We start from the raw sequence: 27,765 nt of genomic DNA on the forward strand, positions 1-27,765 counted from the left end.
ACTGAGCTGACAGAGGTTTAGAATAGGTGTAAGTCTCTCGTCCTGTCCAGCCCCCAGAGCACCCCTTTTTAGCGACTCATGTTGGTGTATCTCTGCCAATTTAAGTTCCACCAGCTGAGTCTGCATAGCCCCAGCTGAGCTGCATGGACAGTTATGCTAGCATAGCCCTGGTTCAGCTGGGAGAGCCCAGTATCCACCTATTCCAAACTTATTCATCCTGTTTGAATTGTACTGTTAGAGTTCTAAGCAGGTACATTTTCATGTAATGCAGTGTCCTTTACTTGGTGAGACCTATGCTTTTGTCATACTTATCCACACTTTTATTTTTTAAATGGGAAAGGTATTATATGAACTAGGGACAAGGAATGCTTTTTTTTTTTTAGCCTAGTAAAAGCAGTATCTCTCCTTTTTTCTCTTTCACCTGATTCTTTTACATGCCATCATCTTTCCTTTGCTTTCTTAGAGGCCAAGGCAAGTCACATTGTTTACTTTTTAATGATCTCATTCTTTCATCCATAATGGCACAGCAGTGCCTTGAGATAAATAATGCTAGCATCATCAATAGCTTGCTTGGCTGAGTAACCTCTTTGATGTTTTTCTCTTGAGTGTTTTCATAAGAAATGTGGTACTCTGCAGACCCAACATAGGCTTTCTACATTCAATCATGGCATGGAGAAAGTGGATCGAGAAATGTTTTTCTCCTTCTCTTATAACATAGAACTTGGGGACATCCAGTGAAACTGAATGTTGGAAGATTCAGGACTGACAAAAAATGTATTTCTTCACACAGTGCATGGTTAAATGATGGAATTCTCTCCCCCAAGAAGCAGCGAGGACCAGCAACTTGGATAGCTTCAAAAGATAACAAATTCATGGAAGATAAAGGCTATCAATGGTTACTAGCCACAATGGCTATTTCTTCCTACACTGTGGAAGACAGTACATCTCTGAGTGCAGATGAGGGGATGTAGCCGTCAATACTCTGGATTTCCTTATATATTTAGGGATTACTAATTATCTGATTGACTGATACATAAAATTCTGAAGATCACAATTTCTTACTTAAAAGCAGCCTTTGACTACAATTCCTGTGGCCATGCTAGCTGAGGCTGATGGGAGTTGTAGTCCGAAAGATCTAGAGTGCACTGGGTTGTGGAAAGCTGGTCTAAAGATCGGTAAGCAGCACCACTGCAGTGAACACTTAAGAAGAGCCCTTCTCAATCAGAACAAAGGCCAACCTAACCCAGTATCTGGTTTTCAGAGTAGGCAACCAGATGCTTCTGGGAATCCCGCAAGCAGGATGTGAGGGCAACAGCATTTACATGCTATTGTTCCTTAGTGGCTGGTATTTGAAGACATGATGCTTCTCATTCTGGAGGTAGCATATTGCCATTTGGACTACTAGCCAATGATAGCCTTATCTGCCTTTAATTTGTGTACTTACGTTCTTATGTACAATGCTCCTTAAATGACTGTATTGTGTATTGGAGTTTTTGTCTCGATGGAAATACCCCAATGGAAGTACACTTACTGGGGTACTGGGTCTTAAGTACATTTTCCCAGTGTTCATTATAGGTTGTAAACATTTGCCTGCTAGGAAGGTAAACCCCATAACCCCCCAAAATCAGTGACCTAATTATGTATGACAGTCATTAGCCCAGTGAAACAGGAGCCTGCCTGAGAGCATCTGTTGAAAAAGCCCTGTGTTATAATTTTACTGTAGTGCATTTGAAATGCAAACTGCAGTGCTAATTAAGACAGCCTTTCTGCATCACCTCACATAGGCCTTTCTCTTTAAGGTTCCATGCAGATACCTGGCAGACTTCAGAAGAGCTTGGAATCGTTCATTTTATGTTCTATTCGAAAAAGGGGGGAAGGGTCATTGCTTAGTGGCAGAGCATCTGTTTTGCATGCGGAAGGTCCCAGATTCACTCCCCGGCACCTCCAGCAACAGCTGGAAGAGAGCTTTGTCTGAAACCTTGGAGAGGTACTGCCAGTCAGTGTAGACAATACTGAGCTAGATCAGCCAATGGCTTTCTGTGTTCATCTGTCATTTTCGACAGCATTCTCGTTTCCCAAAAGCAAAATGGAGACATCTCATCAGGTCACTTGTATTATAAGAAATGTTCTTGCAAGCGATCTGATGAGGTGTATCCGTAATCTAGGATGGTCACTGAACCGCTGTCAATTCCTGTGGGATGTGGATTTCCACATGCTCCTATCAAGGAAATAGTCAGCCTTCACCAAGCCAATCTACCTGTCTGAATGGAAAAGCCTGGATCCTGTTTTCCAGCCATTAAACAGCTGATCAGTGTTGCCAGAGACCTAACCGTATGAACTGCTAGCTAGGGAGTATACAAATGAAACTGGTCCAACACCAATGACTGTATGAGCAACCCAAGGTATTAGCCAAGGGGGCTTTGTTTGGCCCCAATCAAAAAATAGGATCCATATGTGGAAGCCTTATTCCACATACATGTCACTCTTGCTGGATCAGGATTTTGAACTGTGCTTCAGCCACTGTTCATGAGACTTTCTAGAGTTTATGGCATGAGTGTGAGGTATGAGATTGGCAATTGTAAGGTACGAGCAGGGCCTCCAACAATATGACATTGTGGACTGTTCCAGATCTGGATTCCAGTCAGCAGCCACACAGTCTTCCATTACTGTCCATCCCACTCGTTCTTTCAGCAGTGCCCACCTCCATAACAGTCAGGATCTTCCATTTCATTCTGCTCTCACCTGTCCCTCCTGCGCCAAAGGCCATTATTTTCCCCAACAGTCAGTCAGGATTCCATGGCCAGTGAACACACTCAATACTCACCGAGCTCTTTTGGGGAGTCCCTCCCACCTCACTTAGATGCAAACCTTTGAGTTTCCCCAAACCTGTTGACGCCTCCCTCTTATGTACGGACAGCATTGTTTTACTTCCAGAAAGATTAGCACTCGGAGAACAAGTTCGCAATTAGTACGGAGGATCTCCCCAATTCCAACCTGAGCTGCAAAAACAACTGGCATCTCTGAGACTCCAGTTAGATGACATTTGCTTTCTCTTTTGTTTCCATTTAATTAAGGGGAGGACAAGATAATTTTAAGTAATACAGCTCTGTAGCAAAAAAAAGTTCTTCTCAAGATGTAATTACTGAACATCCAGGATGCCTCCTCTCATATAGTCTGGACCAGATGCTGCTATCTGCAAAGGTGGCCCTCTTAACTATGACCTGCAGGCACATCTTACAGTGGTGAGGGGGAGGGCTTTCTCCATGGTGGCACCTGCCTTGTGGAACGATCTCCTCATGGAGGTCAGGCAGACTCTGTAGAATGCTCCCACTGGCAATTCAAAGCATACATAGGAACATGTCTATGCTGACTGACAGCGGCTGTTCAGGATTTCAGGCAGGAGTCTCTCCCAGCCCTACCTGTGTTGTTATGTGCCTCCAAGTCGACCACGACTTATGGCAACCCTATGAATCAGTGACCACCAACAGCATCTGTCATGAACTACCCTGTTCAGATCTTGTAAGTTCAGGTCTATGGCTTCCTTTATGGAATCAATCCATCTCTTGTTTGGCCTTCCTGTTTTTCTACTCCCTTCTGTTTTTCCCAGCATTATTGTCTTTTCTAATGAATCATGTCTTCTCATTATGTGTCCAAAGTATGATAACCTCAGTTTCTTCATTTTAGCTTCTAGTGATAGTTCTGGTTTAATTTGTTCTAACACCCAATTATTTGTCTTTTTTGCAGTCCATGGTATGCACAAAGCTCTCTTCCAACACCACATTTCAAATGTGTTGATTTTTCTCTTATCAGCCTTTTTCACTGTCCAACTTTCACATCCATACATAGAGATTGGGAATACCATGGTCTGAATGATCCTGACTTTGGTGTTCAGTGATATATCTTTGCATTTGAGGACCTTTTCTAGTTCTCTCATAGCTGCCCTCCCCAGTCCTAGCCTTCTTCTGATTTCTTGACTATTGTCTCCATTTTGGTTAACGACTGTGCCGAGGTATTGATAATCCTTGACAAGTTCAATGTCCTCATTGTCAACTGTAAAGTTACATAAATCTTCTGTTGTCATTACTTTAGTCTTTTTGACGTTCAGCTGTAGTCCCGCTTTTGTGCTTTCCTCTTTAACTTTCATCAGCATTCGTTTCAAATCATTACTGGTTTCTGCTAGTAGTATGGTATCGTCTGCATATCTGATTAAGAACAGCCGTCGCCGTGATCATATCACTCCGGTGTTAGTAGATCTACACTGGCTACCAGTTGCTTACCGAGCCCAATTCTAGGTGTTGGTGTTGACCTTTAATGCCCTGTACGGTTTCAGCCCAGTTTATCTGAAGGAGCGCCTCCAGCATCATCAGTTATGCCGCCTGACGAGATCAGCCACACAAGACCTTCTCTCAGTCCCGCCAGTTAAAACTGCTAGACTGGTGCGGACCAGAGAGAGAGCATTTTCAATTGTGGCTCCCACCCTCTGGAATTCCCTGCCTTCTGATCTTCGCCATGCCCCTCCCTGATGGGGTTCCGCCAGGCCTTGAAGACCTGGCTATTCAGGCAGGTTTACAGGATCTCTGGAGTGGATTAATTTTTATGCTGCTATTAACTGGAAGGGGTTTTTTTAGATTACTCATTGATTGTGGTTTTATATTGTATTTTATTGTGTAATGTACGTCGCCTAGAGTGGCCGTTAATTCAGCCAGATAGGGGACTCATACATAAAATTTTATTATTATTTTATTATTAAATTATTGATGTTTCTCCCTCCAATTTTCACACCTCCTTCATCTTGGTCCAATCCCGCTTTCCGTATATGTTCTGCGTACAGATTAAACAAATAGGGTGATAAAATACACCCCTGTCTCACACCCTTTCCGATGGGGAACCAGTCGGTTTCTCCATATTCTGTCCTTACAGTAGCCTCTTGTGCAGAGTATGCGCACCAGGACCATCAGATGCTGTGGCACCCCCATTGCTTTTAAAGCATTCCATAGTTTTTCATGATCTACCTGTAGGTGCCAGGAATTAATCTCGGAACCTTCTGCATATAAAGCAGATGCTCTGCTGCTGAGCTACGGTCCTTCCTGGTTTTATCTGAGCATATCTCTAAAAGAGGATAAGATTAGGGGTTCCCAAACTGTGGTCAGTGAACCACCAGTGTTCCATGAACTTCATTCAGGTGGTCTGTGGCATGTCTGTAAAAATATAATTAGAAATCATCCAGCATCTAGCACAGCACATTTCAATTGCTACAACAGGCAGAAAAATCATTAAGTGGTTTGCAAAGACCCTCAGCAATTTTCACGTGGTTCTTGGGGGGAAATGTTTGGAAACTACTGGATTGGATTAGATAAATTCATGGAGGATAAGGACATCAGTGGCTACTAGCCACGACAGCTGTGTTTTGCCTCCACTATTGGAGGATTATGCCTTTGGACAGTGGGGACGGTGCTGACAAACTTAGGTTCTGCTTGTGGGTTTCCCATGGCCATCCCATGACAGCAACGTGTTGGACTAGATGGGCCTTGAGCCTTATTCAGCAGGGTTCTTCTTAAGTTCTTTCAGGTGACCTGGTGATCCTGGTTACTGGGATTGATATTTTAACTTCGTTTTACTGAGCTGCTTTTATTGTGCTAAATTGTGATACTCATAATTTGTCACATAAAGGTAAAGAGGTGCATCTTTAGCATTCACTGAAAACTGTACAGTGAAGGTGCCAGGCACACCCCTTAGGGGCTGCCAAGGAGAAAGCTTTCTCCTGGGCCACCATCTCCTGAACTTCTGAGGGTGGCAGAACTACCAAGAAGCCCGTCTACTGATCCCAAACTTCTGAGGGTGGCGGAACTACATTGCATTGACTCCCCCCCCTCTCTGGGACCTACTTCCTATTTGCTTCCAAATCAGCTCTGTTTCTATATTTGTAACTAAAGGAAATATTACAGGAGGACACCAGAATTCTCTGGTGTGGTCTCATCTAAATGAAGTTTGGAGCACCGTAGCACTGTCCCTGGTATTCTTTACACTCTAGGAAGCTGAGCAAACAGTATCAGAGTCCTCCTGGATCAGACCCAAGATCCGTTTAGTCCAACATCTTGTTTCCCACAGTTGGCCAGCCAAATGCCTTGGAGAAGCCTACTGGAAGGGCTTAAAAGAAATAGCCCTCTTCTGCTGTTGTTCTCATCTCCTTCTATTCAGTGTCATTGTGCCTCTGAATCTGGTGGTTGCATATAGCCATCATGATTAGTGGCCTTATTCTCCATGCAATTGTCTGTCCCCCTTTTCAAGCCATCTAAGCCTAGTTTACAAAGCATACATTTAATAAAAAAATACATCTTGAAAAACTAGGTTTGGACATGCAACACAATGCAACTATATATAACCCTTTCAACTGAAACCTTTGATTAATGATTTAGTGAAACCTTAAACTAACAAAATATGATCTGATCTTAACCAATTCATCTGAACATAAGAAGAGCCTTGCTGGATCAGGCCAGTGGCCCATCTAGTCCAGCATGCTGTTCTCACAGTGGCCAACCAGATGCCCATGGAAAGCCTGCAAGCAGGACCTGAGCACAACAGCATTCACCCCACTGGTGCTCTGCAGCAGCTGGTATTCAGAGGCACGCTGTCTCTGACCACAGAGGCAGAACATAGCCATCAGGGTTAGTAGCCATTGATAGCCTTATCCTCCGTGAATTTGTCCTCTCTTAAGCCCATCCAAGTTAGTGGCCATCACCACATCTTGTGGGAGCAAATGGCATAGTTAACTGTGAGCTCTGTGAAGTGTTTCCCGGTGGCTGCCCTAAACCTTCTAGCATTCAGGTTCATTGGATGGTCCCGAATTCAAGTATTACAGGAAAGGGAGAAAAAGTATCCCTGTCTGCTTCTCCATACCATGCATAATATTATGCACTTATGTCATATCCACCCCTTCTTATTTGCTTTCCCCCCCCTAAAAAAAAATACAAAGACCCATCGGGAAGTTGCTCCAACTCAGGTATTTTCATTGCTGTTTTCTGCTCGTATCTGAAAATAATACAAGAAGAAGTCTGCAATCTAGATGTATTCAGAAATAATTCAAAGGCCATTGTAGTCTCATGATTTGTTGGTGCATAACATTTAGCAAGTGGGGGGGGATTTCTAAAAACATTTTACATAATTAAAGTATTTGTATGGGATTTTTTTAAAAAAGGGATAGACCCCTGAGGGGTTATTATTCAGATGCTTATCATCTTCCTGCTGGGTTTTATGTAATAGAATAAGAACAACAGCAATTGAAGTAGATGTTCTGTTCTCTTCCTCAATACAACTAATTTTGACTTGGTAGATTTCTTTAAGGCTGTTCAGCAGTAGCATCACTTTTCTTAAATGAGGTTGAAGCTATTGTAACTTCATGGCAGGTGCATGAATTTAGAAGTTACATCTCACAGACCATAAAGGCTTAGGAGTAGCTTTTTCTTTTTCTATAGATAGGAAGTTGCTGAGCTTATGGATCAGGGATGGGGAGACTTTGGCCCATGGGATCTTGAACCTGGCTTGGTAGTGGATGGGCAGCCAGTGCAGATGTTTTAAGAGTGCTGTCATGTCAGCCATGTGCTCCCATCAGCAGTACGGCCACCTCATTTTGCACCAGCTGGAGTCCGAACCAGGGCCAAGGGCAGCCCCACATAGAGTGCATTGTAGTAATCCAGCTTTTTCTGAACCATCAGCATCTCCTTTAAAACCATCTTTAAAGACATCCTGTCCAAACTGCATAGCAAGTATAGAGCCTGACTTGAAGTCTTTGAAGGGTCATAGCTCACTGTTAGAGCATCTGCTCCACATCCAGAAGGTCCCAGGTTCAATCCTCAGCCTTTCCAGGTAGGGCAAGGAGAGACCCCGATCTCCTCAAGAGCCACTGCCAGTCAGTGTAGCAGTACTGAGCTAGATGGACCAATGGTCTGACTCAGTATAGGGCATCTAAATCTGTTCGATATTAGAAAAGCATACTTGGACATTAAGAACATGAGAGAGAAGCCAAAGAGCTGTTTAGCCCAGTTTCTTCTTTCCCATAGTGGCCAACCAGATGTCTTGTGGGAAATCCATCAGCAGGATGAGAGCAATAGCTCTCTCCTGCTGTGCCTATTCTAAGCATTTTTACACATGCTCAGCAGCCAATAATGCTCCCAGAGGAGCTTGCTTAAGATCAATAAAACAAGACAATCTGTGTTCACAGGCTTACAATACAAAAGCCACAGTACAAAAGGAACAGGGAGGGAAAAGTTAAACAAAGAAAGTTAGGTATCAGCATAGTAGTTTTTAAAATAACCAGCTCAGGGAGAGACTGAGCCAAATGGAGCTCTCCTCTCAGCAGAAAGCACAAAAAAATTGAGTGACTGAGTGCTGTCAGGCACCAGGTTCAATCCCCGACATTTCCAAATAGGGATAGGAGAGACTCCTGTCTGAAATCCTGGAGAGCTGCTGCCCGTCAGTGTAGGCAGTACTGAGGTAAATGTAAAGGTGTCCCCTCACTTGTAGTGCAAGTCGTTTCCGACTCTTAGGGTGACGTCTTGCGACATTTACTAGGCAGACCGTATATATGGGGTGGGATTGCCAGTTCCTTCCCTGGCCTTTCTTTACCCCCCAGCATATGCCGGGTACTCATTTTACCGACCACGGATGGATGGAAGGCTGAGTGGACCTTGACCCCTTTTACCGGAGATTCGACTTCCTCCTTCCGTTGGAATCGAACTCCGGCCATGAGCAGAGCTTCGGCTGCGTTACCGCCGCTTACCACTCTGCGCCACGGAGGGTCAGTACTGAGCTAGATAGACCGATAGTCTGACTCTATAAGTCAGCTTCCTGTGTTCCACGATTTGCCTCATTATTAGGCCCATGGGCAGAATCAACGCACATCTTTAATCTATGACTATTTCTACCAGTCTTGGGGGAAGGTGCACAGCAGCCATCCTGGCAAGCCATCGAATCATAACTAAGATTCATGATGAAACTTGTGTTGAATATGAGGCCCTAGGATTAACTGACTCGCCAATACACAGCAACAGTATTTAGGTTAAAGACACAGGGATCCTTTAGCAGATGCTTTCGGGCAAGATTAATGAAAGGCACAGAATGAGTCAAACATCAGGCCGGCCATTTTTAAGGCTGAATTTTCAGCAGAAGGAAGAAAATGACGCAATGTGGGTTTTTTGGGGGGGAATTCATAACTCTACCTATTTAACAACGTATTTAATACCATATCAACTTAAAGAAACAGGTGAAATGTGACCCATTGGATGATTCATTTATGTAAGTTTACATTATCATTGGGATGACGTGGTGTATTCGCAACCTTCACAAATTCAGCAACAACTAAAGCCTTGAAGGAGGGATGAGGAACCTTTGGCCCTATAGATTTAGATTTTATAGATTTAGACTTATGGCTCTGATCCTCCCCTGCAGGAGCGATGGACAGATTAAGATGGTCCGCTCCCGGAGACGAATGGAATCCACAGGATTCCTGAATGCCCTGGGGGAGTTCCCAGTAGATAGAGCAGGTGACCCTGTTGAAGCCCTTGTCATGCTGTGGAACAGCGAGGCGCGTTGGGCTCTTGGCATGGTTGCCCCAAGTGCCCTCTCCAGCACTGTGGAGCCCAGTTTGCACCCTGGTACACCAACGAGCTATTAAAAAGGCTGGACGATGGCTAGAACGCAAGTGCCGAAAGACATGCTGTGAAGCTGACTGGGCACAAGTAAAACACCATAACTGTGCCTACTGTGCAACTGTGAGGGCGGCGAAGAAGGCCCGCTTCTCTGCCACCATCACATCCTCAAGTAGCCATCCAGTGGAGCTTTTCGGTATTGTCAGGGGTCTGTTGACATCAACTCCAGGAAAGTGACTCAGTATAGGTTTCTCTCCCACCCTACCTGGAAATGCTGAAGGTTGAACCTGGGACTTTCTGCATGCAGAGTAGATGCTCCATGACTGAGATACAGCCCTCATGTAGCACAGCATTTCCATAGGGTGATATGTGCCAGTCTTACTCAGTGAATAGACATGACTGACTTAGGGTCATTAATTTCAGTGTCTCTACTCTGTGTAGGACTTAGCTGAATACAACCCATAATAATTAGTTTATTAGCACATCCTCCCCAATTCTTTAACATTTACATTTACAGAATGAATTTCAGTATTTATTTTATCTGTAGCGATAGAATTTATTTTGTCAGCAAACATGCTTTTACATGAATATTTTAACACGTATATTTTAGACATATGTGAAGGCTGCTGAAGTAAAAAGGACCGGGAAAGACAAAATTAATTTTTCATCATGTAGTAGAACAGATAACCTGTGGGACCTATAAGCTCACTCTGAATCTCTATGAGATTGTCTTAGAAAATCTACATTGTGTCTCATATAAGAATTATTAGTCACTTATGGTCATTTATGTGTATGTTTAATTTAATAGCAATGTGGTCACTGCTCCCATCGGTTTGACAACACTTACATCTTGTGTTACACTAACATGTTACACTAACACGGCTAAACCTCTGGAAACAGACAAATATTCATTCTGTCATCAGTGTTACAGAAGTTTGCATCATCTAGATGCAACTCATGGGTTACTGCTGGACTTTATCGTCAAATATGTGTATAAACAGCATGTGATTTTTTTTCATTCAAACATATTAATGTTAAGTGTATGAGGTTATGACAACATCTTTCTCTCCCTCATTTGAGCAATGTTACATAGAGAAACCGTAGACTTGTGCTCAGATCCTGCTTGCAGGCTTCCCACGGCATACAGTTGGCCATTGTGAGATCAGGTTGCTGAACTAGATGGGCCATTGGCCTGATCCAGCAGACTCTTCTTCCTTTCTTCTGAGATGCCAAGCTACAAGGTTGGACTACTTGCATGCACACAACCAACCATGTGCTTTCTGAATTCAAGAACTGCTTCCATAGCAACAAGTGCTTCATTAAAACTAATGTATTTGGCAGACTGAGCTCCCTCAAGAAGCCTTCCTTATTAGGAGCAGGCTGACAAAACAAAAAGGCTGACTTAAATCTGCCTTTCCTTTACAAACTTGTGCAAAGTTTGAATCCCATCTTTTTCTGTCTCCTAAACCACCATCTTTTGCACGGCCAGCTTTCCCATTAGGCAAAGTAAGATGGCTGCCTCAGGCAGCAGTTTTGCTTGGGGCCATGGACCAATGACAAGGTGTTTGAGGACAGAGATGTGTGTGTCACACGGCTTGCCCTGTGCCCCCTAAACTTGGCTGCTGCCCTTGGTTGCGGTGGAGGAAGCCAGCACCACTCAAGTTTGATTCAGCTGCTGGACCAGTCGGCTTCTGAACATGGAAAGGAAGGGGTCTCATCTTTTGCCTCGGACAGCAAAATGTCTTGAGCAGACCCTAATCATCTGAAAAACCTGATCTGCTTTGGTCCATGCTTGTTTTCAACTAGGAAAAAAAGATGAACTGGAACTGGTTTTCCAAACTAAGGTCAACCCCACTTGATGTTTGCTTTCTGCATTTTTAGGTTTTTTTTCTCAGTCTTTCCTTTTTCTTTTCCAATAATCTGGTGCATAAAACATATGAGATCTGTTGGGAGAGCTTTGTCCTGGGCAAAGCCCATTTGGAAACTGAAGGGATTGTAGCACACTTAATCTTTAATCCTTTTATGCATATGAGATACTTAATCTTTCCCAAAAGTTAACAAATGCTGGCATAATATAGAGAGACATACTGGAAAAGCACAAGATGGAGAGTGGAGTATATTGCCTGCTTCTTGACCCCTTTTAAACTGGAGGTGTCAGGGACTGAAACTAGGACAATCTGTATTCAAAATAGAAATTCTACCACTAAGCTATGGGCTTTCCCAGGCTTTGGTCCTGCTCTTACTGATTGATATTAATGAGAGATGTTGCCATTGCTTTTGGCCGCTTCCCAGACGGTCAAGCTATGATTCAGTCGTGCACTGGCAAATTTAGGTCATGCAATTAAAGTGGATTTTGGCACTCTTGCACAACAAACCCACTTCCAAAACATATTGCATTTCTGTGTTGAGAACAGTGACAAGAAAATGCACTGGAAAGTGTGGGATGCTGGCAGTGTTGGGCGACATCATATAACCTCCACGCAAAGAAATTGGGATGAATGCTTGATAAACAGGAATGTTTCATAACCTCTCTGCAAACCTTGTGCAAATAAATCAGGATGAATGCTCAATAAACAAGTCTGCTAGGATTGTGAACCTAAAGATTGGTTTAAACCACATTCTTCAATTTTTTTCTGCAGCTGTTATATATTTATGCCAAACAAAATCCATTTCCATAAGTGTCATTTTATTTGTTCCCTGAGATTTTTCTAGGAAACTTGTGTGCACAGAAAGCATAGCTTAATACCTAATACCCATTTTCCATGCTCCTTCAAAATGGTGGGGGGGTGTCTTACCAACCCTGGGGAAAGTAAGACGAACAGGGCACAATTTAGATGGAAAGATTGTCTTGTGTTTGCCTGGTAGAGACACGTTAGAAACCCAGTCGGTCCCCATAGCTGTTTGGTTGTCTGGACTTAGGGCTATTTCTGATGTGCTTTCCTTCACTGATAAAGGTTCCCAAACCACTAGATTTTGAGAACTTTCTGTGACAGTGATTCATATGGACAATTAAGAAATTTGCCCAGCTTCCCTAAGAGGAAGAGAACTCTGGATTTTCCTGTTTGCTCCTAGAGATTTTCCTTTTCTGCTCAGTTCTTGAAGTCACACAGTACTGCAGAAGGTTCTAGAATATTCTAGTTCTGTTGCCTTTGGATTTATTTCTGGTATTAGATGCCTATTACAATTCTTTAGGTGCTATACATTAGGTTTAAAAACACAGCAATATACAACAAAAGTTCTCAGTAAGCTATAGCATGTGAGCTAACGTAAAACCCCATGTTACAAAACCATACTAAATGTATACATAGGCCCCATCTGCACTATGCATTTGGAGCAGTATCACACCACTTTAAACAGTCATGCCTTCCCCAAAAGTATCCTGGGAACTATAGCTTGTTAAAAGTGCCCAGAGCAGTTTGGAGACCTCCATTCCACTCATAGAGCTACGATACTCAGAGTTCCTATGCTACCCTAAGTCCTCTTGGACATGATCAACATGTTTCCCATTGTTTCTCTTGACAATGATGGGCAGAAGCTGACTATCATAATAAATAGAATTTGCTAACTCCAACCATTTCATCAGACATTACCATTCTGTTGGAGGCTATTGACATTTCCATTCTCTCGCCCAAACAATATTCACTGCCGTGATATTTATATATGCACATAGTTTCATATTCTGAACAATATCATCCCCGATTATATTAAAGATTACTAACATTAGGGTTGGCCTTATATTGGATTCAACTATACCTGAGATTATTTGAGCAATTAGCCTCCAGTAGCCCACAGCAACTGGGAGTTAGAAGTGATGGATAAATTAACAGAGCTAGTAAGAAGACAAGAGAGGTGAGCTGGAGTCAGTCATTTTTGCGGAAAGATGGAATTGTTTTTTGGACTTTTGGAATTCCCAGCATGGCAGTGTAAAACTGGAAAGATACTTGTTTATGTGACTGCTTGACTAAGATGTAATGTGTTATTACTTGTGATGAATATCTTTTTTATGTATGCATATAATATATATTAAAGAATAAAAGCCTAAATAATGTAGTAGTAGTAGAATTTCTGCTGTTTTCCCCATTTGTTTCAGCCGTCATTTCAAGTAAATCAAGGGTAGAGCTTGCTTGCCTGCTTGCTTTCTCCACAGCCTTGCCTCTGAGTCATTACCAGTGGTAAGGCAATCTTTCCACAGCAGAGGGTTGTATATCTAATGGTAGCTTTGCATTTGTGGGATGCAGTCTGCTTATGCAAGGTGGAATGCTCCATTTTCACTGAATCCCCTACCACTCTACCTATTCTGTGCTGTCCCAGAAGATCTTCAGGAGCTCATTTTCAGGAACTGCCAGCATGCAGGAGAGAGTATGGAAAATTGGATGCCCTGCCTAGTGCAAATGGAAGCACTAACTTCTATAGCAGAGCTATGTCATGTTGAGGAAGAGATATAGTTCAGTGGTAGAGCATTGGCTTTGTGTGCAGAAGGTCCCAGGTTGAATCCCAGGCATCTCCAAGTAGGGCTGGGAAAGCCCCTTGACTTGAAAACCTGGAGAGGCACTACCAGTAAGTGTTCTAGACAATGCTGAACTAGATGGACTATAAGTCTGACTCCGTATACAGCTGCTTCTGGTGTTCCTATAGCCAACATTGGATGCAACTTAAACGCAATACAAGATGGGTAGATTCAAAAAGTTATCTCGTTGAAGTGCTCTAGCGATAGATGTATCATTATCTCACGCCTTCTCCTTTGCACTAGGTGGTAATTTTAAGTTTTTCTTCAGTTTCAAAGGCATAAGCTTTTAAGAGGGTGGGAGCCATAGGACTCCAAAAGTAGAATTACAGTTCCAGTAATTTATTAATTGAGACTGTTCCGGAAATCCATTAACTGTACAAATTCCTTTTTGAACATGGAAATGGACTGCCTTCAAGTCGATTCTGATTTATAGGCGACCCTATGAATAGGGCTTTCATGGTAAGCGGTATTCAGAGGGGGTTTACCATTGCCTTCCTCTGAGGCTGAGAGGCAGTGACTGGCCCAAGGTCACCCAGTGAGCTTCATGGCTGTGTGGGGATTCAAACCCTGGTCTCCCAGGTCGTAGTCCAACACTCTAACCACTACACAACACTAAATCATGTTAATCTTTTTTCCGTTTGGACAATATGAATGGCTTCCTTAATGATTCTGTAGTGGAAGGCAGTTTGATAAATTTTGCAGTGCTTGACAATAATTTGTTGTTGCCAGTAGAAGGTGGTTGTTGTTTTTAAATGGACACATAGACATGCTGTACCTAGAGTGGTAACTTATGCATTGCAAAAAAGGGCAAAAGAGGACGTTTTCTGTAAATTATGCATATGCTAATTTGTGTATATAGATGCAAATTTAGAAATAATTACATGAATTTGTATAGAAATACTAGGGGCTTCAATCCTGTGTGCTTTGCATGCCAAACACCCCCCCCAGGTACCCCCACTCCCTTTGCCAAGCTCCCTTGCCAAATCCCTCAGTGTCTCCAGGCATTGGTGCACACTGGCTGCCATGGGCCTACTCGCGCTCTTGCCTCGCTGCTGCCACCCCATCTTCCATCACTCCCTGTCTCCATTCCTCTCATCTGGTAAACCTTCCCACCCACCCCCGCTTTACTCCTGCCTGTGTCCATTTCTCTCCTGCTTCTTGCGCACACACACACATCAGCTGAACACCTTGCACGCTCGCTTCCCCATCTCTCTTCTTCCAGTTTTTTATCTTTAAACTGGACTCAAAAAAGATATCGTAGAGTTGGAAAAGGTTCAGAAAAGGGCAACCAAAATGATCAACAAGATGGAGCAATTCCCCTGTGAGGAAAGGTTGCAGCATTTGGGGCTTTTTAGTTTAGAGAAAAGTCGAGGCAGAGGTGACATGATAAAAATGTATACAATTGTGCATGACACGGAAAAAATAGAGAAAAGTTTTTCTCCCTCTCTCATAACACTAGAACTTGTGGACATCTAACAAAGCTGAATGCTGGAAAATTCAGGACAGACAAAAGAAAGCACATTTTCACACAGCACATAGTTAAACTATGGAATTTGCTGCCATAGGAGGCAGTCATGGCCACCAACTTGGATGGTTTTAAAAGAGGATTAGACAAATACACGGAAAATAGGGCTATAAATAGCTACTAGCCATGATGGCTATGCTTTGCCTCTATGGTCAGAGGCAGTATGCTTCTGAATACCAGTTGCTAGGAACTGGAAGAGGCGAAATCCTGCTTGCAGGCTTCCCATAGGCTTCTGGTTGGCCACTATGAGAACAGGATGCTTTACTAGATGGGCCGTTGGCATGATCCAGCTGGCTGTTCTTATGTTCTTACTTGGACTTCGCAGCCCTTCAAACAGAGCCGCCCTGGGCTCCTACTGGGAGGAAGGGCAGGATGTGAACCAAATAAATAAATAAATAAATAAATAGAGGACTCCTTCAAATAGAGAATGGTCCCCTCTCTCCGCCTTTCATGTAGAGGACTGGCCTCTGTAAAATAGGACATGTGACCACCTCAGCTCTGTCTTGACTATTGACTGTTTCTCATAAAAGTCTCTTAAGATACAGGTCTTATCACATTAGATGGTTAACTATGCCTTAAATAAATTAGAGAGACTGCAGTGTTTGTAGGAAATGGTGATGGAAGAGGTTGCCTGTCTTTGGAACTTCAAGCCCAGCTGTTCGCTTCCATGGCAAAAATTGTGCCTGACTCTGGATGAGCTCTGAAGCAGAATTTAAATTCCTCTGAAGGACAAGATTGTTGGGCGCTCTTAAAAGTTTTCCTAAAAGACTGATTTCATGCCTGGAAGCAAGAACACACTTGAATATTCTGAACTGTGCGCCCACATGTATACGTTTTCCATCTGGGTGTTTTCCCCTCCTGCCAACACAGTATGTAAGACATTACGTTGGAGACTTGAAATCCCATAAAAAAGTATTTATCTTTCACAAGGCCTGTTTACTAAAGTTGTTATTCTGACAGAATGACCCTTGAACTGACTTCAGCCTCATATTTATTTACACTGAAGAGAGGACTCAGCTGTCCTTAGGACAGAATCACTGGCCTGGATCATTAGAACTAATGGGCTAAACCAGCCACTTGCCATCCCGCTTTCTGTCTTTTACTGCCCCTGCTATTGCCTCCCCTCTACATACCTCCCCTATAACAAGATATTGACTTAGAGCATCAGTAGGGAACCTCTGGACTGTGGGCCTAATTAGGCCCGCCATGAGTCCCAATTTGCCTGCAAGGCCATTCCCCACAAACCACACCTGTCTGCTGTCATCTGTGTCAGTGAGTGTGGGACAAACAAAAGCACTAAAAACACTTTAAAACTTCATAGAAACAGACTTTAAAATACATTACAATAAAATATTTAAAAACTTTTTTTAAAAAAGCTTTAAAAACATCTTCAAAAAAAAAGGTTTAAAAGCATATTAAAAAGCAGTTCCAACACAGACACAGACTGGGATAAGGCCTCAACTTAAAAGGCTTGTTGAAAGAGGAAGGTCTTCAATAGGCACGAAAAAGATAACAGAGATGGCGCCTGTCTAATATTTAAGGGTAGGGAGTTCCACAGGGTAGGTGCTGCCACACTAAAGGTGTGTTTCCTATGTTGTGCGGAACAGACCTCCTGATAAGATGGTATCCGCAGGAGGCCTTCACCTGCAGAGTGCAGTGATCGACTGGGTATATAAGGGATAGGACGGTCTTTCAGGCATTCTGGTCCCAAACTATATAGGGCTTTGTACACCAAAACTAGAACCTTGAACTTGGCCCAGTAGCAAATGGGCAGCAGGTGCAATTTTTTCAGCAGCAGGGTGACATGTTCTCGATACCCTACCCCCGTGAGCAGTTTCACCACTGCATTTTGCAGCAGCTGCAGCTTCCAGACCCAACCTCAAGGGCAGCCTCACATAGAGCGCATTTCAGTAATCCAGCCTGGAGGTTACCAGTGCATGGACTACAGTGGTCAGGCTGTCCCTGTCCAGAAATGGCTGCAGCTGTCTTACCAGCCGAAGCTGGTGAAAGGCACTCCTAGCCACTGATGTCACCTGGGCCTCTAGTGACAAAGATGGATACAGGAGCACCCCAGACTATGGACCTGCTCTTTCAGAGGGAGTATGACCCCATCCAAAGCAGGCAGCTGACCAATTATCTGTACTCGGAAACCACCAACCCACAGTGCCTCCGTCTTGCTCAGATTCAGAGTCAGTTTATTAGCCCTCATCCAGCCCACCACCGAGTCCAGACAGCAGTCCAGGGCTTGCACGGCCTCTCCCGATTCAGATGTTACAGAGGAATAGAGCTGGGTATAGTCAGCATACTGCCGACACCTCACCACAAATCTCCTGATGGCCACTCCCAAGAGCTTCATGTAGATGTTAAACAGCATGGGGGACAAGATGGTACCCTGCGGCACCCCACAGCACAACTGCCAGGGGCCAAAAGACAATCACCCAATGCTGTTCTAAAACAGTGCCTCCAATACCCATCTCACCAAGTCGGCCCAGAAGGATACCATGGTCAATGGTATCAAAAGCCACTGAGAGATCATATAAGAGTATCAGGGTTGCACTCCCTCTGTCCTTCTCTTGATAAAGGTCATCCATTAGGGTGACCAAGGCCGATTCAGTCCCATAAACAGTCCTGAATGTAGACTGGGATGGGTCAAGATAATTTGTTTCATCCAAGAGTACTAGCAATTGCTGTGCCACAATCCTCTCAATCACCTTCCCTAAAAAGGGGTGTTTGCAACCAGGCAGTAGTTGTCACAGACCAATGGGTCCAGGGTGGGGTTTTTCAAGAGCGGTCGGATCACCACCTCTTTCAAGGTGACTGGAACCTGTCCCTCCTGCAATGATGTGTTGACCACACCCTGGATCCACTCAATCAAACCCTCTTGGCAAGCTTTTATAAGTGAAGAAAGGCAAGGGTCGAGAGGACACGTTGCTGGCAGTATCATCACAAGCACCTTGTCTACGTCATCAGGCCGCATTAACTGAAACTGTTCCCAAGAAGTTGCAGCAGACTTTGCTGTGGACGTTGCACTTTACAGATCTTCCATTTCCCCAAAGAATGGAAAGCAAAGTTTCTCTTGTTGAACAGAGAAATTATCCTTAGTCCAGTTGATTCATTGTCTATGTTGGAAAATCATAAGCCTTGGAGCAAAACAGAAAAGAGGGACAATTGAGCTGCACGTAATCTGCATTCTAATACTAGTTCAATTCTATTTATTTAGAAATTTATTTATACACCACTCTTTCACAAAACATTAGGGTAGTATACAGCAACATAAGAAAAACCTTTAAAAAGCCATATGGAACAATCATTAAAATGACTGGCTACTCAAAAAAATTTTCAAAACAACTTCATAGGCCTGTCAACATAAAAAAATTGTCCTCAAGAGACCCCTGAAAGTCAAAAGCGAGGGTGCCTGCTGAATCTCTGCTAGAAGTGTGTTCTACATCATACGACTGGTGATCAGGGCTGTGGAGTCGGTACGCCAGACCTTCGACTCCGACTCCTCTATTTTTCTACTGTCCAACGCCGACTCCTTCATAAATGGCAAATGTATGTTAACTAGTAATAACACATTTACTGTAGTAAAATGGTAGCACAAGGCATTTCATCATCACCACCACGTGAATCCAGAGCTTGGAAAAGTTACTTTTTTGAACTACAACTCCCACGAGCCCAATCCCTGGGGCTGATGGGAGTTGTGGTTTAAAAAAGTAACTTTTCCAAGCTCTGGATTCACGTGGTGGTGATGAAATGCCTTGTGCTACCATTTTACTACAGTAAATGTATTATTACTAGTTAATATACATTTGCCATTTATGAAGGAGTCGGAGTCGGTACATTTCTACCAACTCTGACTCTACCCAAAATTGCTCCCGACACTGACTCCACAGCCCTGCTGCTGATACTAAATGCTCAGCTTCAGGTTGAAGCCAGTCAGGCCTCTAACACAAGGGACAACAAAGAGTGCTCCTCCCAGTGATCTCAGTTATCCTTAGAAAGATGCCAGCATGCTTTGCCATCCTCACCATTATGCCTTGCTGCATAAGATACAGAAGAGATGAGGAATATGTGATCTGCCAGATAGGCTGGACTCCAACCCACATCTGCCCCAGCCAGCATGGCCAATTGTAACTGATGATGGGAGATGTCGTTCAACAACATCTGGAGGGCCACAGGTTCCCTGAGATACAGATATGCATCTGTCTATGAACCTCTTCCTCCAGGTCTTTAACCTAATGCTCTGAATTCTTCTTCCACAGCTTCCAGTTATGGGAGGAGCCTTCATGGACTCACCCAATGAGGACTTTAGCACAGAATACTCCTTGTTTAATTCATCTGCCAGTGTCCACGCAGCTGCCTCGATGCCGAGCCAACCTGAAGAGGCATCCCGTTCTTCAAATGATGCCATTTTGTTATGGATTGCAATTATAGCCACAATTGGGAACATTGTAGTTGTTGGAATTGTGTATGCCTTCACGTTCTGAGAAGAAAGGAGAACGGCCCAGGGAGGTGGACAGTTGCTGTTTCACAAGCGCAGATATGTAGATATATGTGCGCATGCCTATTTAGAAATGTATATCTTTATAAACATATGTAGGTAGACACTGTTCTTACCTAAGACCAAGTTTAACAACCGCTGGCCAAAAAATAACAGTAACAAAAACCCACTACCCTTGAAGACCTTTGTAACTGGTGTAGGGATGAAGCATCTCATTAACAGCATAATCTGCTAAATGTAAAACTAATGTGAAAAGCCAGTGTGAACCACAGTGCACACAACAGAACAGGCCAGTTTGCTCAGCAAGGGCTCTGTTGCTGGGTGGCTAACAAATCTGTTGCTTATCTTATTTCCCTATGGTTTTAGTATCTAATTACTCCTGGATTGGAGTCTTGTACATGAATATCTTCTCTCTTACATTCCACTGGTTGTCTGTTCTCTTGCCCTCCATAAGCCCAGGACTAGTAAACATCTAGATCTGTTTTGAATTTTGTGTGTGTGTGTGGGGGAAACGTCAGGAAGTTTATAATCAGATGGCATGTGGAGTAGCACCCCCGCACCTCCCCTTTGTTATTGTTGTTCATTACAAGGTTCTGCAAGCCAAATGTACATAGCAATGTTGTAATTGGTTTTATCGATGCTGAGTGAGTTTTCCCAGTGCTTCATCTGTAGGAGAAAGAAAACAGCTCCAACGTCTGGAAAGCTGTGGAATCCAAATGTGTGAATCTGGAAACACTGGGTCTGAAAGAATGACATGGTAGAAGTGCCAGTTCTTACAAAGAAATGGAGGCTTGCAATATTATTGTTGGTAGAGCCTTATGTTGATCTTGAGAGGGAAACATAATGGCCACAGTCCAAAAAGGCAGTCTCTCTCTCTCTCTCTCTCTCTCTCTCTCTCTCTCTCTCATACACACACGCACACATGCACAAGTTCTGATGTCTTCTAATCCAACTGTATGGGCCAACATTTGATGGAGCAGAACAGAATGAGATGTCCTTGTGTGTCTGTGGCTTTGAAGTCAATACCTCTCTTTTACCTGTTCCGTGGAGATACTTGTGTAAAACCTCATGTCAAAGGGAATTTGGGGGAAGGTCTCCTTTTGTTTTGTTTTGTTCTATTCTGTTACCCCTCTAAGCTAGGGATGGAGAATCTGCACCACTCCAGATGTTGCTGGAACTCTCAACGCCGAGCAGCCCAGCCAGCATAGCCACAGATCAGGGATTATAGGAGTTGTAGCCCAACAGGTTCCCCATCTCTGCTGTACACGCATTGCCATTTTTGCCAGCTGCTACTGTTCCTCTGCCTCATCATTGCTATCACCCATGCTTGCTTACCTGCCAGACAAGAGTCAATGAGCTGGCAGGCAGTGACAGCTACTTTTCCTCCTCACCATCAGAACACCTAGAGGTCCAAGGGTTCCTGACCTTTGATCTAAGCCATTGTTTTATACTGCTAATAATGTCTTTTGCTGCCTTCACACCACAAATGGATTTTCTTTGGGGTAAAGAAAGCTCTCCCCTTTTTCCATATCCCCCACAACACACACACAAACACTGCCTCACATTGTGGACCACATGTGATTATTTCTCAAGAGTGTCCATATTTTCTTCTGGCCAACTTTTGGGCTCTGCTCACTTTAGTGGCTATTGTTATAAGCAATTTAATGGGAGTTCTCCCTGCACTCAAAACACTATTGGCTGTCAGTATGATATATAAAAATGTAATCATAACAAATGCTCTTGCAGTTTAATCTTCCAGTGTTTCCAAAAGTTGATGTAGCAATCCTGGCGACAACTTCCCATACTGCAATCTGAAAAGGTGCACAGGATAACCCCTTAATTGCCAGCGGTCTGATCCTATAGCGGCTACAATCCTGTGCACACTTTTCTGTGCCTTATGGAACAAGGTGGGCAAAATACGCATAGGTCTAGACAGTGGCATTTCTGTCCCAAATAACTGCAGAGTTAAAGATGGAGAGTTGAGGAAACCTCTAAGGAAGACTGAAGTAGAAGGGAAATTGCAGTATGGCTAGAGAATAATTTTAGGCAACTTCTCAAACACATGCACTTATGCATGACAATGCCTTGGGGTCCAGCCTTCAAGCAATTGATTGGCAATATATGTTTCTGCACCTTACCATTATTTTCCATCAAGTTCTCAGTCATCATTGGATCATACAGTGGGTACCTTCATTCGAGTCTACTATTCAAATCTGAATTCCATTCCTACTTCCCATTTCAAAATGCTAATGAAAAATAAATGAGTTCAATTTCACACCCCTGAGTGTTTTTCAAGTGTTTTGCTAGCTTCATCATTAGCTCAATTAGGTATTCGTAGCAGTTTCAGCAGCTCTGCCGCATTTTGCAGTGAAAACGTTTGCATGGTCAGTAACAAGAGAAAACTATTTCACCATGGTTACACACAATTGTACTTATTTATTTTGTTACCCAATGAGCTTCCTCTGCTACTTGATGAATTTGCCAATATCATGCTTCGCTTGAGCTAATTTGTGGGTTTTAATCTAAATGCAATTAGCAGTGTTTGTTTGTCCACCAACGGATTGGACCAAATTTAAAAAGAACACTCACCTATGAAAAAGAGAAGACAAAAACTCTGGAGAAAAGAATCAGACTGTTGGAGTGGGGTTAAGCGACAGAGAGATGTAATTGTACTGTTTTCAGAAAACAAAGCAGGGAAATAGTCCTTACCTCTCTACCCTATACTTTCCACATCCACAGTTTGGTCTCATGTATCTTCATGATTGTAAATTATCTTGAGAGACCAGTTTCAACCTGTTACATTTTCTGCTGGATGTAATCTAACCCAGCCTTTACCAGCCTGATGACTTCCAGATATTTTGGACTTCAACTCTCACCAGCCATCGCCAGCATGGCCAGTGGTCAGGGATAACTAACCTAATTAGTTTGTAATGAGCTTCATCACTTACCATATTAAGACTGTAACATATTGCGGGTGGGGCTTCCACTATGCTTTTTATCAGTTTTATTCTCACCCACCTTTTATAAACATGAATTTAACATCAAGACTGAGGATGAGTGCTCTTGCGCTCAGGTCACGCTTGCAGGCTGTCCCATTGACATCTGGTTGGCCACTGTGAGACCCAAATGCTAGAACAGAAGGGTCTTTCTTGTGCCCTTATGCGTTCTGGGAAACTAAAAAAAAAAAGCTCATTACTTCATGATTTTTAGTTAATCTTCACCAAAAAATTGTTAGCTTTGTTAATGCAAGTGGCAAACTATTAGAAGTACTCTGCACCACATTTTGCTCTTTAATTTCTTGGGCTTTTACCCAGGGTTGATTCACATCTGCACTCCCCTGCTGATCTTTGGGGGTGAAATTTAGGGCCCAATGGTGCAGTTAATGGTCATACACTGTGGTGGTGGGGAGCTCTTTAGACAGTAATGTGCAATGTGTATTAATTTCCTAGATTTAAAAAATGATTAGCCAGCCTTGCTGCGTTTGGGCGTCTCGTGCTCATTCCACTGAGCGGAGCCCTGGACATGGCCCCAAAAGTCCCACCCTAATGATACCACTGCCAGGGCACCACTCAGCAGAATGAGCAGGAGGGCTGCCATAAGACAATGAAGTCTTATAATCTAAAATTATTAAACTGCACCATTGGCTAGTTTACATATACTTCCATGCATTCATGTATCTATCATCATATCATGATTGTGTGGAGAACTTCAGCAGATCTTTCCTGATTGAACTGTCCCTCAGTTGGCAAATACACCGGCTCAGTAAGTTGTCCTGTAAATTCCCTTCAAAATGGATAGGATAATAAGTAGAAAAGCTGATAAACAGTATCGGTCATTTGACAAGCTTGGATTGGGGTAGAAATAAGCAATTGTTCACAGAGGATTCTATTACACAGAATAGAAAGTAACTCCTCAGGAATAGTGACTTGCAACCTACCTTGCTATGTGTATGCATGCCTACCTTGCTAAACATTTTAATCGCCTGAAGGGAAGGGCTGCAGCTCAGTGGTAGAGCATCTGCCTTGCATGCAGAAGGTCCCAAGTTCAATCCCTGGCATCTCCAGGTAGGGCCGAGAGAGACTGCTGCCCGAAACCGTGGAGAGCACTGCCAGTCAGTGTAGGCTGTACTGAGTTAGATGGACCAATAGTCTGACTCAGTATAAGGCAGCTTCCTATGTTCCTTTACCATCAGGGTTCTAAAACACAGAGGAAGCCTGCACAGATGCACCTTCACTTTGCATATGTTGGAAGGTAATGAAAATGGCAATGCTGGCAGAGCCGGGACACTCCTCCCTGCTGCCCCCATGACATGTTTACTGTCTCCTGTAGAGGGCTTTTATGTGCCACCAAAGTTAGCCCAATAAAAAAATCTACTTTAATTCTCATCTCCTGTGCTAAGAGTAATACGTCACTAATAATCTACTGAACTTGATGGAATTCGCTCCCACAAGTGGTAGTGATGGCCACCTACTTGGATGGCTTTAGAAAAGGATTAGACAAATTCATAGAGGATAAGACATCAATAAGTTGTATCCAACTAAATTCTACTTAGCATAGACTCACTGAAATTAATGGACCTAAATTAGTCATGCCTATTGACTTCAGTGGGGCTACTCTGTGTAGGACTAACAGTGGATGCAACCCAATAGCTATTAACCATGATGGCTATGTTCTGCCTCCACTGTCAGAGACAGTATGCTGTACCTCTGTATACCAGTTGCTGGGAATCACTGGTGTGGAGAGTGTTGTTGCACTCAGGTCTTGCTTGCAGGCTTCCCATGGGCATCTGGTTGGCCGCTGTGAGAACAGCATGCTGGACTAGATGGGCCATTGGTCTGATCCAGCAAACTCTTCTTGTGTTCTTATATGGACATTAAGCATGTTCAGTACTAACTTGAATGAAAAATGAATTAGCATCATTCAGGCAATATCAGTCTTTTGCTGATAACTTTCTGCTCATAAGTGCTAACCTCAAAATGTCTGGAAAAAATAGGTCAGCAACAAGTGAAAGCCGCCATGTTTGTTCAGTGATTTATTCCCTCTGTTTTCCTCTCCTATGAAAGCTTCCTCTGCACTATTGTGGAGATATTCAAGATATTAATAACTTCTCCACATTTTCCTGTAGGTGAGTTGAGAGTTGTTAATGTGTGACACAGTTCTCTTTTCACACCATGTCCCTGAAAATGATGTCTCTTGCTGGGTAATAGCACTAGCTGTTCTGAAGGAGGCAACCTTTTTTTCCCCCATACAGGTGGTCAGTCAGGGATGATGGGAGCTGTAGTCCAACAATATCTGGAGGCGCATAAGTTTCCTATCCCTAGATTTAAGGAAAGAAAATATTACCCAAAATATTGTATAGAATATTTATATGGAACCTCAGGTCCAGGGACCAGAAATGGCCTGCCAAGCCTCTTGACCTAGAGAACTCTTCCCCAGGCCACACCATTGCTTGACTTGGCTGGGGTGTGTCACTGACCTCTGAGAATGCCTTTTGCTTGCCTGTATAGAGAAGATAGAAAATAGCCTACTTTACGAAGATAAAATTTACATTTTTTGCTCCACCCACTTTTGCTTCTGGCCCCACCCATCACTGGCATGTGGAAGTTTGCCCAGAATGGAATATGGCTCTTGGGGTGAAAAAGGTTCTCCGCCCTAGGTTAAACCATGCAGGTTGTAAACTATTTCTTTTCCCCTTTAAACATACCCATGGAAATAAGATGGAATAGATTGGCGAATACATGTGAAACAGACGCAAACCAGATTAAAGTTCATTCCATCCCTCTCTAGTGTACTGGAAGATACCTAAACTGCAAATATTTCCCAATCGCAAGGAAAGACGCTGTGTTAAATCATTTGTGCATCCTCTCCTTTTGCTGCCTCCACATAATATTCAAAGTTTATAGGTAAAAAGTCAAAGTTTGTGGTATGCTGTGTCGATACCTGATGGCTTGCTTCCAGTGAGAGTTCATGGTGGTTCCTCCATTCTCCAATTCTAGCATTTTTTTTGTCCTGAGTATTTGTTATATCTCCTTTGGGCTAGTCTACATGGCAGAGTCTTCAAATGGAAACCCTTGAAAGAGCCTTCCCCAAGCAGCTTTTCTGGACAGCAGTTGTAATGTGGTGAACCACGGGGATCACTCCCATTGTGTGCAAAATTTGCAGGTGTTCCCAGCAACTGCTACCAGCAGTGGGGAGACTCTCCACCCAATGGGGGTGGCGAGTTTGGTAATTAATGTGACTAGTATCTACTTGGACTCTAACACCACACAAGTCTGGAGTCTGCTTGTGCAGAGGGGATTGCAGTATTAATTTGCCTCTTTTATAAAACTGCAAGAGCTCTCATGTCTTCCAAAAAGCTAAAAACCGGGGTTGCTTTTGAAGTCATTGATATAAAAGGAGAACCGTTTATTTTGACAGCTGTGAACAAGTTTGGTATGTGGTGTAGCAAACTGCTTGTCTCTTTTGCACTCTCCCCTTAGGGGCGTGGCAGCCACTTTAGAGCCAAAACTTGCTTAAGGGGACGCACTCTTGGTGCAAAGTGCTGGATTAAGGCACGAAGCAGAATTTTGATGTAAATTTGTCACGTGGGTTGTTCTGTGGTAGGCGGGTGGGTTAACGTAATCCTTTTTCACTATTTTGCAATACTTCTTTGATGTGCTCTCTTTTTCACTATTCTTTTGCAATCTGCTGAAAGTATGTATATGAGGTTTCACATGAAATGTCATAATTATGCAAAGCATGTCCTTTTTTAAGTAGTCTAACATGATAGGTATTCCACAACGTAGAAGAATCGTGATATGATACTGTAGTGTGTGCTGAGATGAAGACTCGGGCAATGCTTGGTTGTGGCACCCTAATACAACTGAGGCAGGCAGAAAGGTCCCTGGATGCCATTGGCTGAGATGCTTTGAACCTAGAAAGTGGCAAACTGATATGGTGTCAGCATGTGACATGCTCAGGCAGCGACCCAGCACTCTAAGAGGGCATACTATTAACACCCACCCTGCCTCTGCTCAAGGCAGAGTGAGAAATCCAAATGGTGGCTATCTATCTAGATCTAGCTAACTGTTGCTCATTTCAGCATTGGATTGCTGCTGTTGTTGGGTAAGCCTGTTGGGGGAGCCTCTGATGTAGAAGGGGCTTGCCACTTTGCCGAGGGCCCCCTCAAACCTGGTGGCCAGACAGGAGCAGTGTGTGGAGCAGCATAGTCAATACCCAAGCATGATGGGAGCTATAGCCCAACCACATGTGGAGGACCGCATGCCCATCCTTGGCCTAGGAGAAAAAGTGGCAGGTGAATCAGGGGGCTAGGAAATGAGGAATCAGCAACCTGGACAAAATAGGAAAGGAAGATTGGAAAGAGAGTGCACTGTTGTGCTCATGTCCGCTTGTGGGCATCTGTTTGGCCCCTGTGGGAACAATGCTGGACTAGATAAGCCTTTGGCCTGATCCAACTGGTCTCTTATGAGTGGCTCGGGAGAATGAGGAACAAGGGGGCTCTGAAAAGAATTGAAAACTAGGCAGACACAGGAAAGGCGCATGGGCAGGAATCTCAAAAATGAGGATGGGTGGAGTTTACTGATTGATT

The 27,765-nt window shown here is 43.4% G+C and overlaps 1 protein-coding gene across 1 annotated transcript in view; it reads left to right on the top strand.

The window, feature by feature from the left end:
* The window catches only part of C2H14orf132 (chromosome 2 C14orf132 homolog), a 38,675-nt gene extending 16,223 nt beyond the window's left edge, over nt 1–22,452 (top strand). The window contains exon 2 of the mRNA XM_061613269.1: nt 19,939–22,452. Coding sequence (XP_061469253.1) covers nt 19,939–20,163 — 225 coding nt within the window. The 3' untranslated portion in view covers nt 20,164–22,452. The remainder of the gene's footprint in view (nt 1–19,938) is intronic.
* The last annotated feature ends 5,313 nt before the right edge of the window (nt 22,453–27,765 follow it).

The sequence above is a fragment of the Rhineura floridana genome, chromosome 2 (genome assembly GCF_030035675.1).
Source record: "Rhineura floridana isolate rRhiFlo1 chromosome 2, rRhiFlo1.hap2, whole genome shotgun sequence".
NCBI lineage: Eukaryota > Metazoa > Chordata > Lepidosauria > Squamata > Rhineuridae > Rhineura > Rhineura floridana.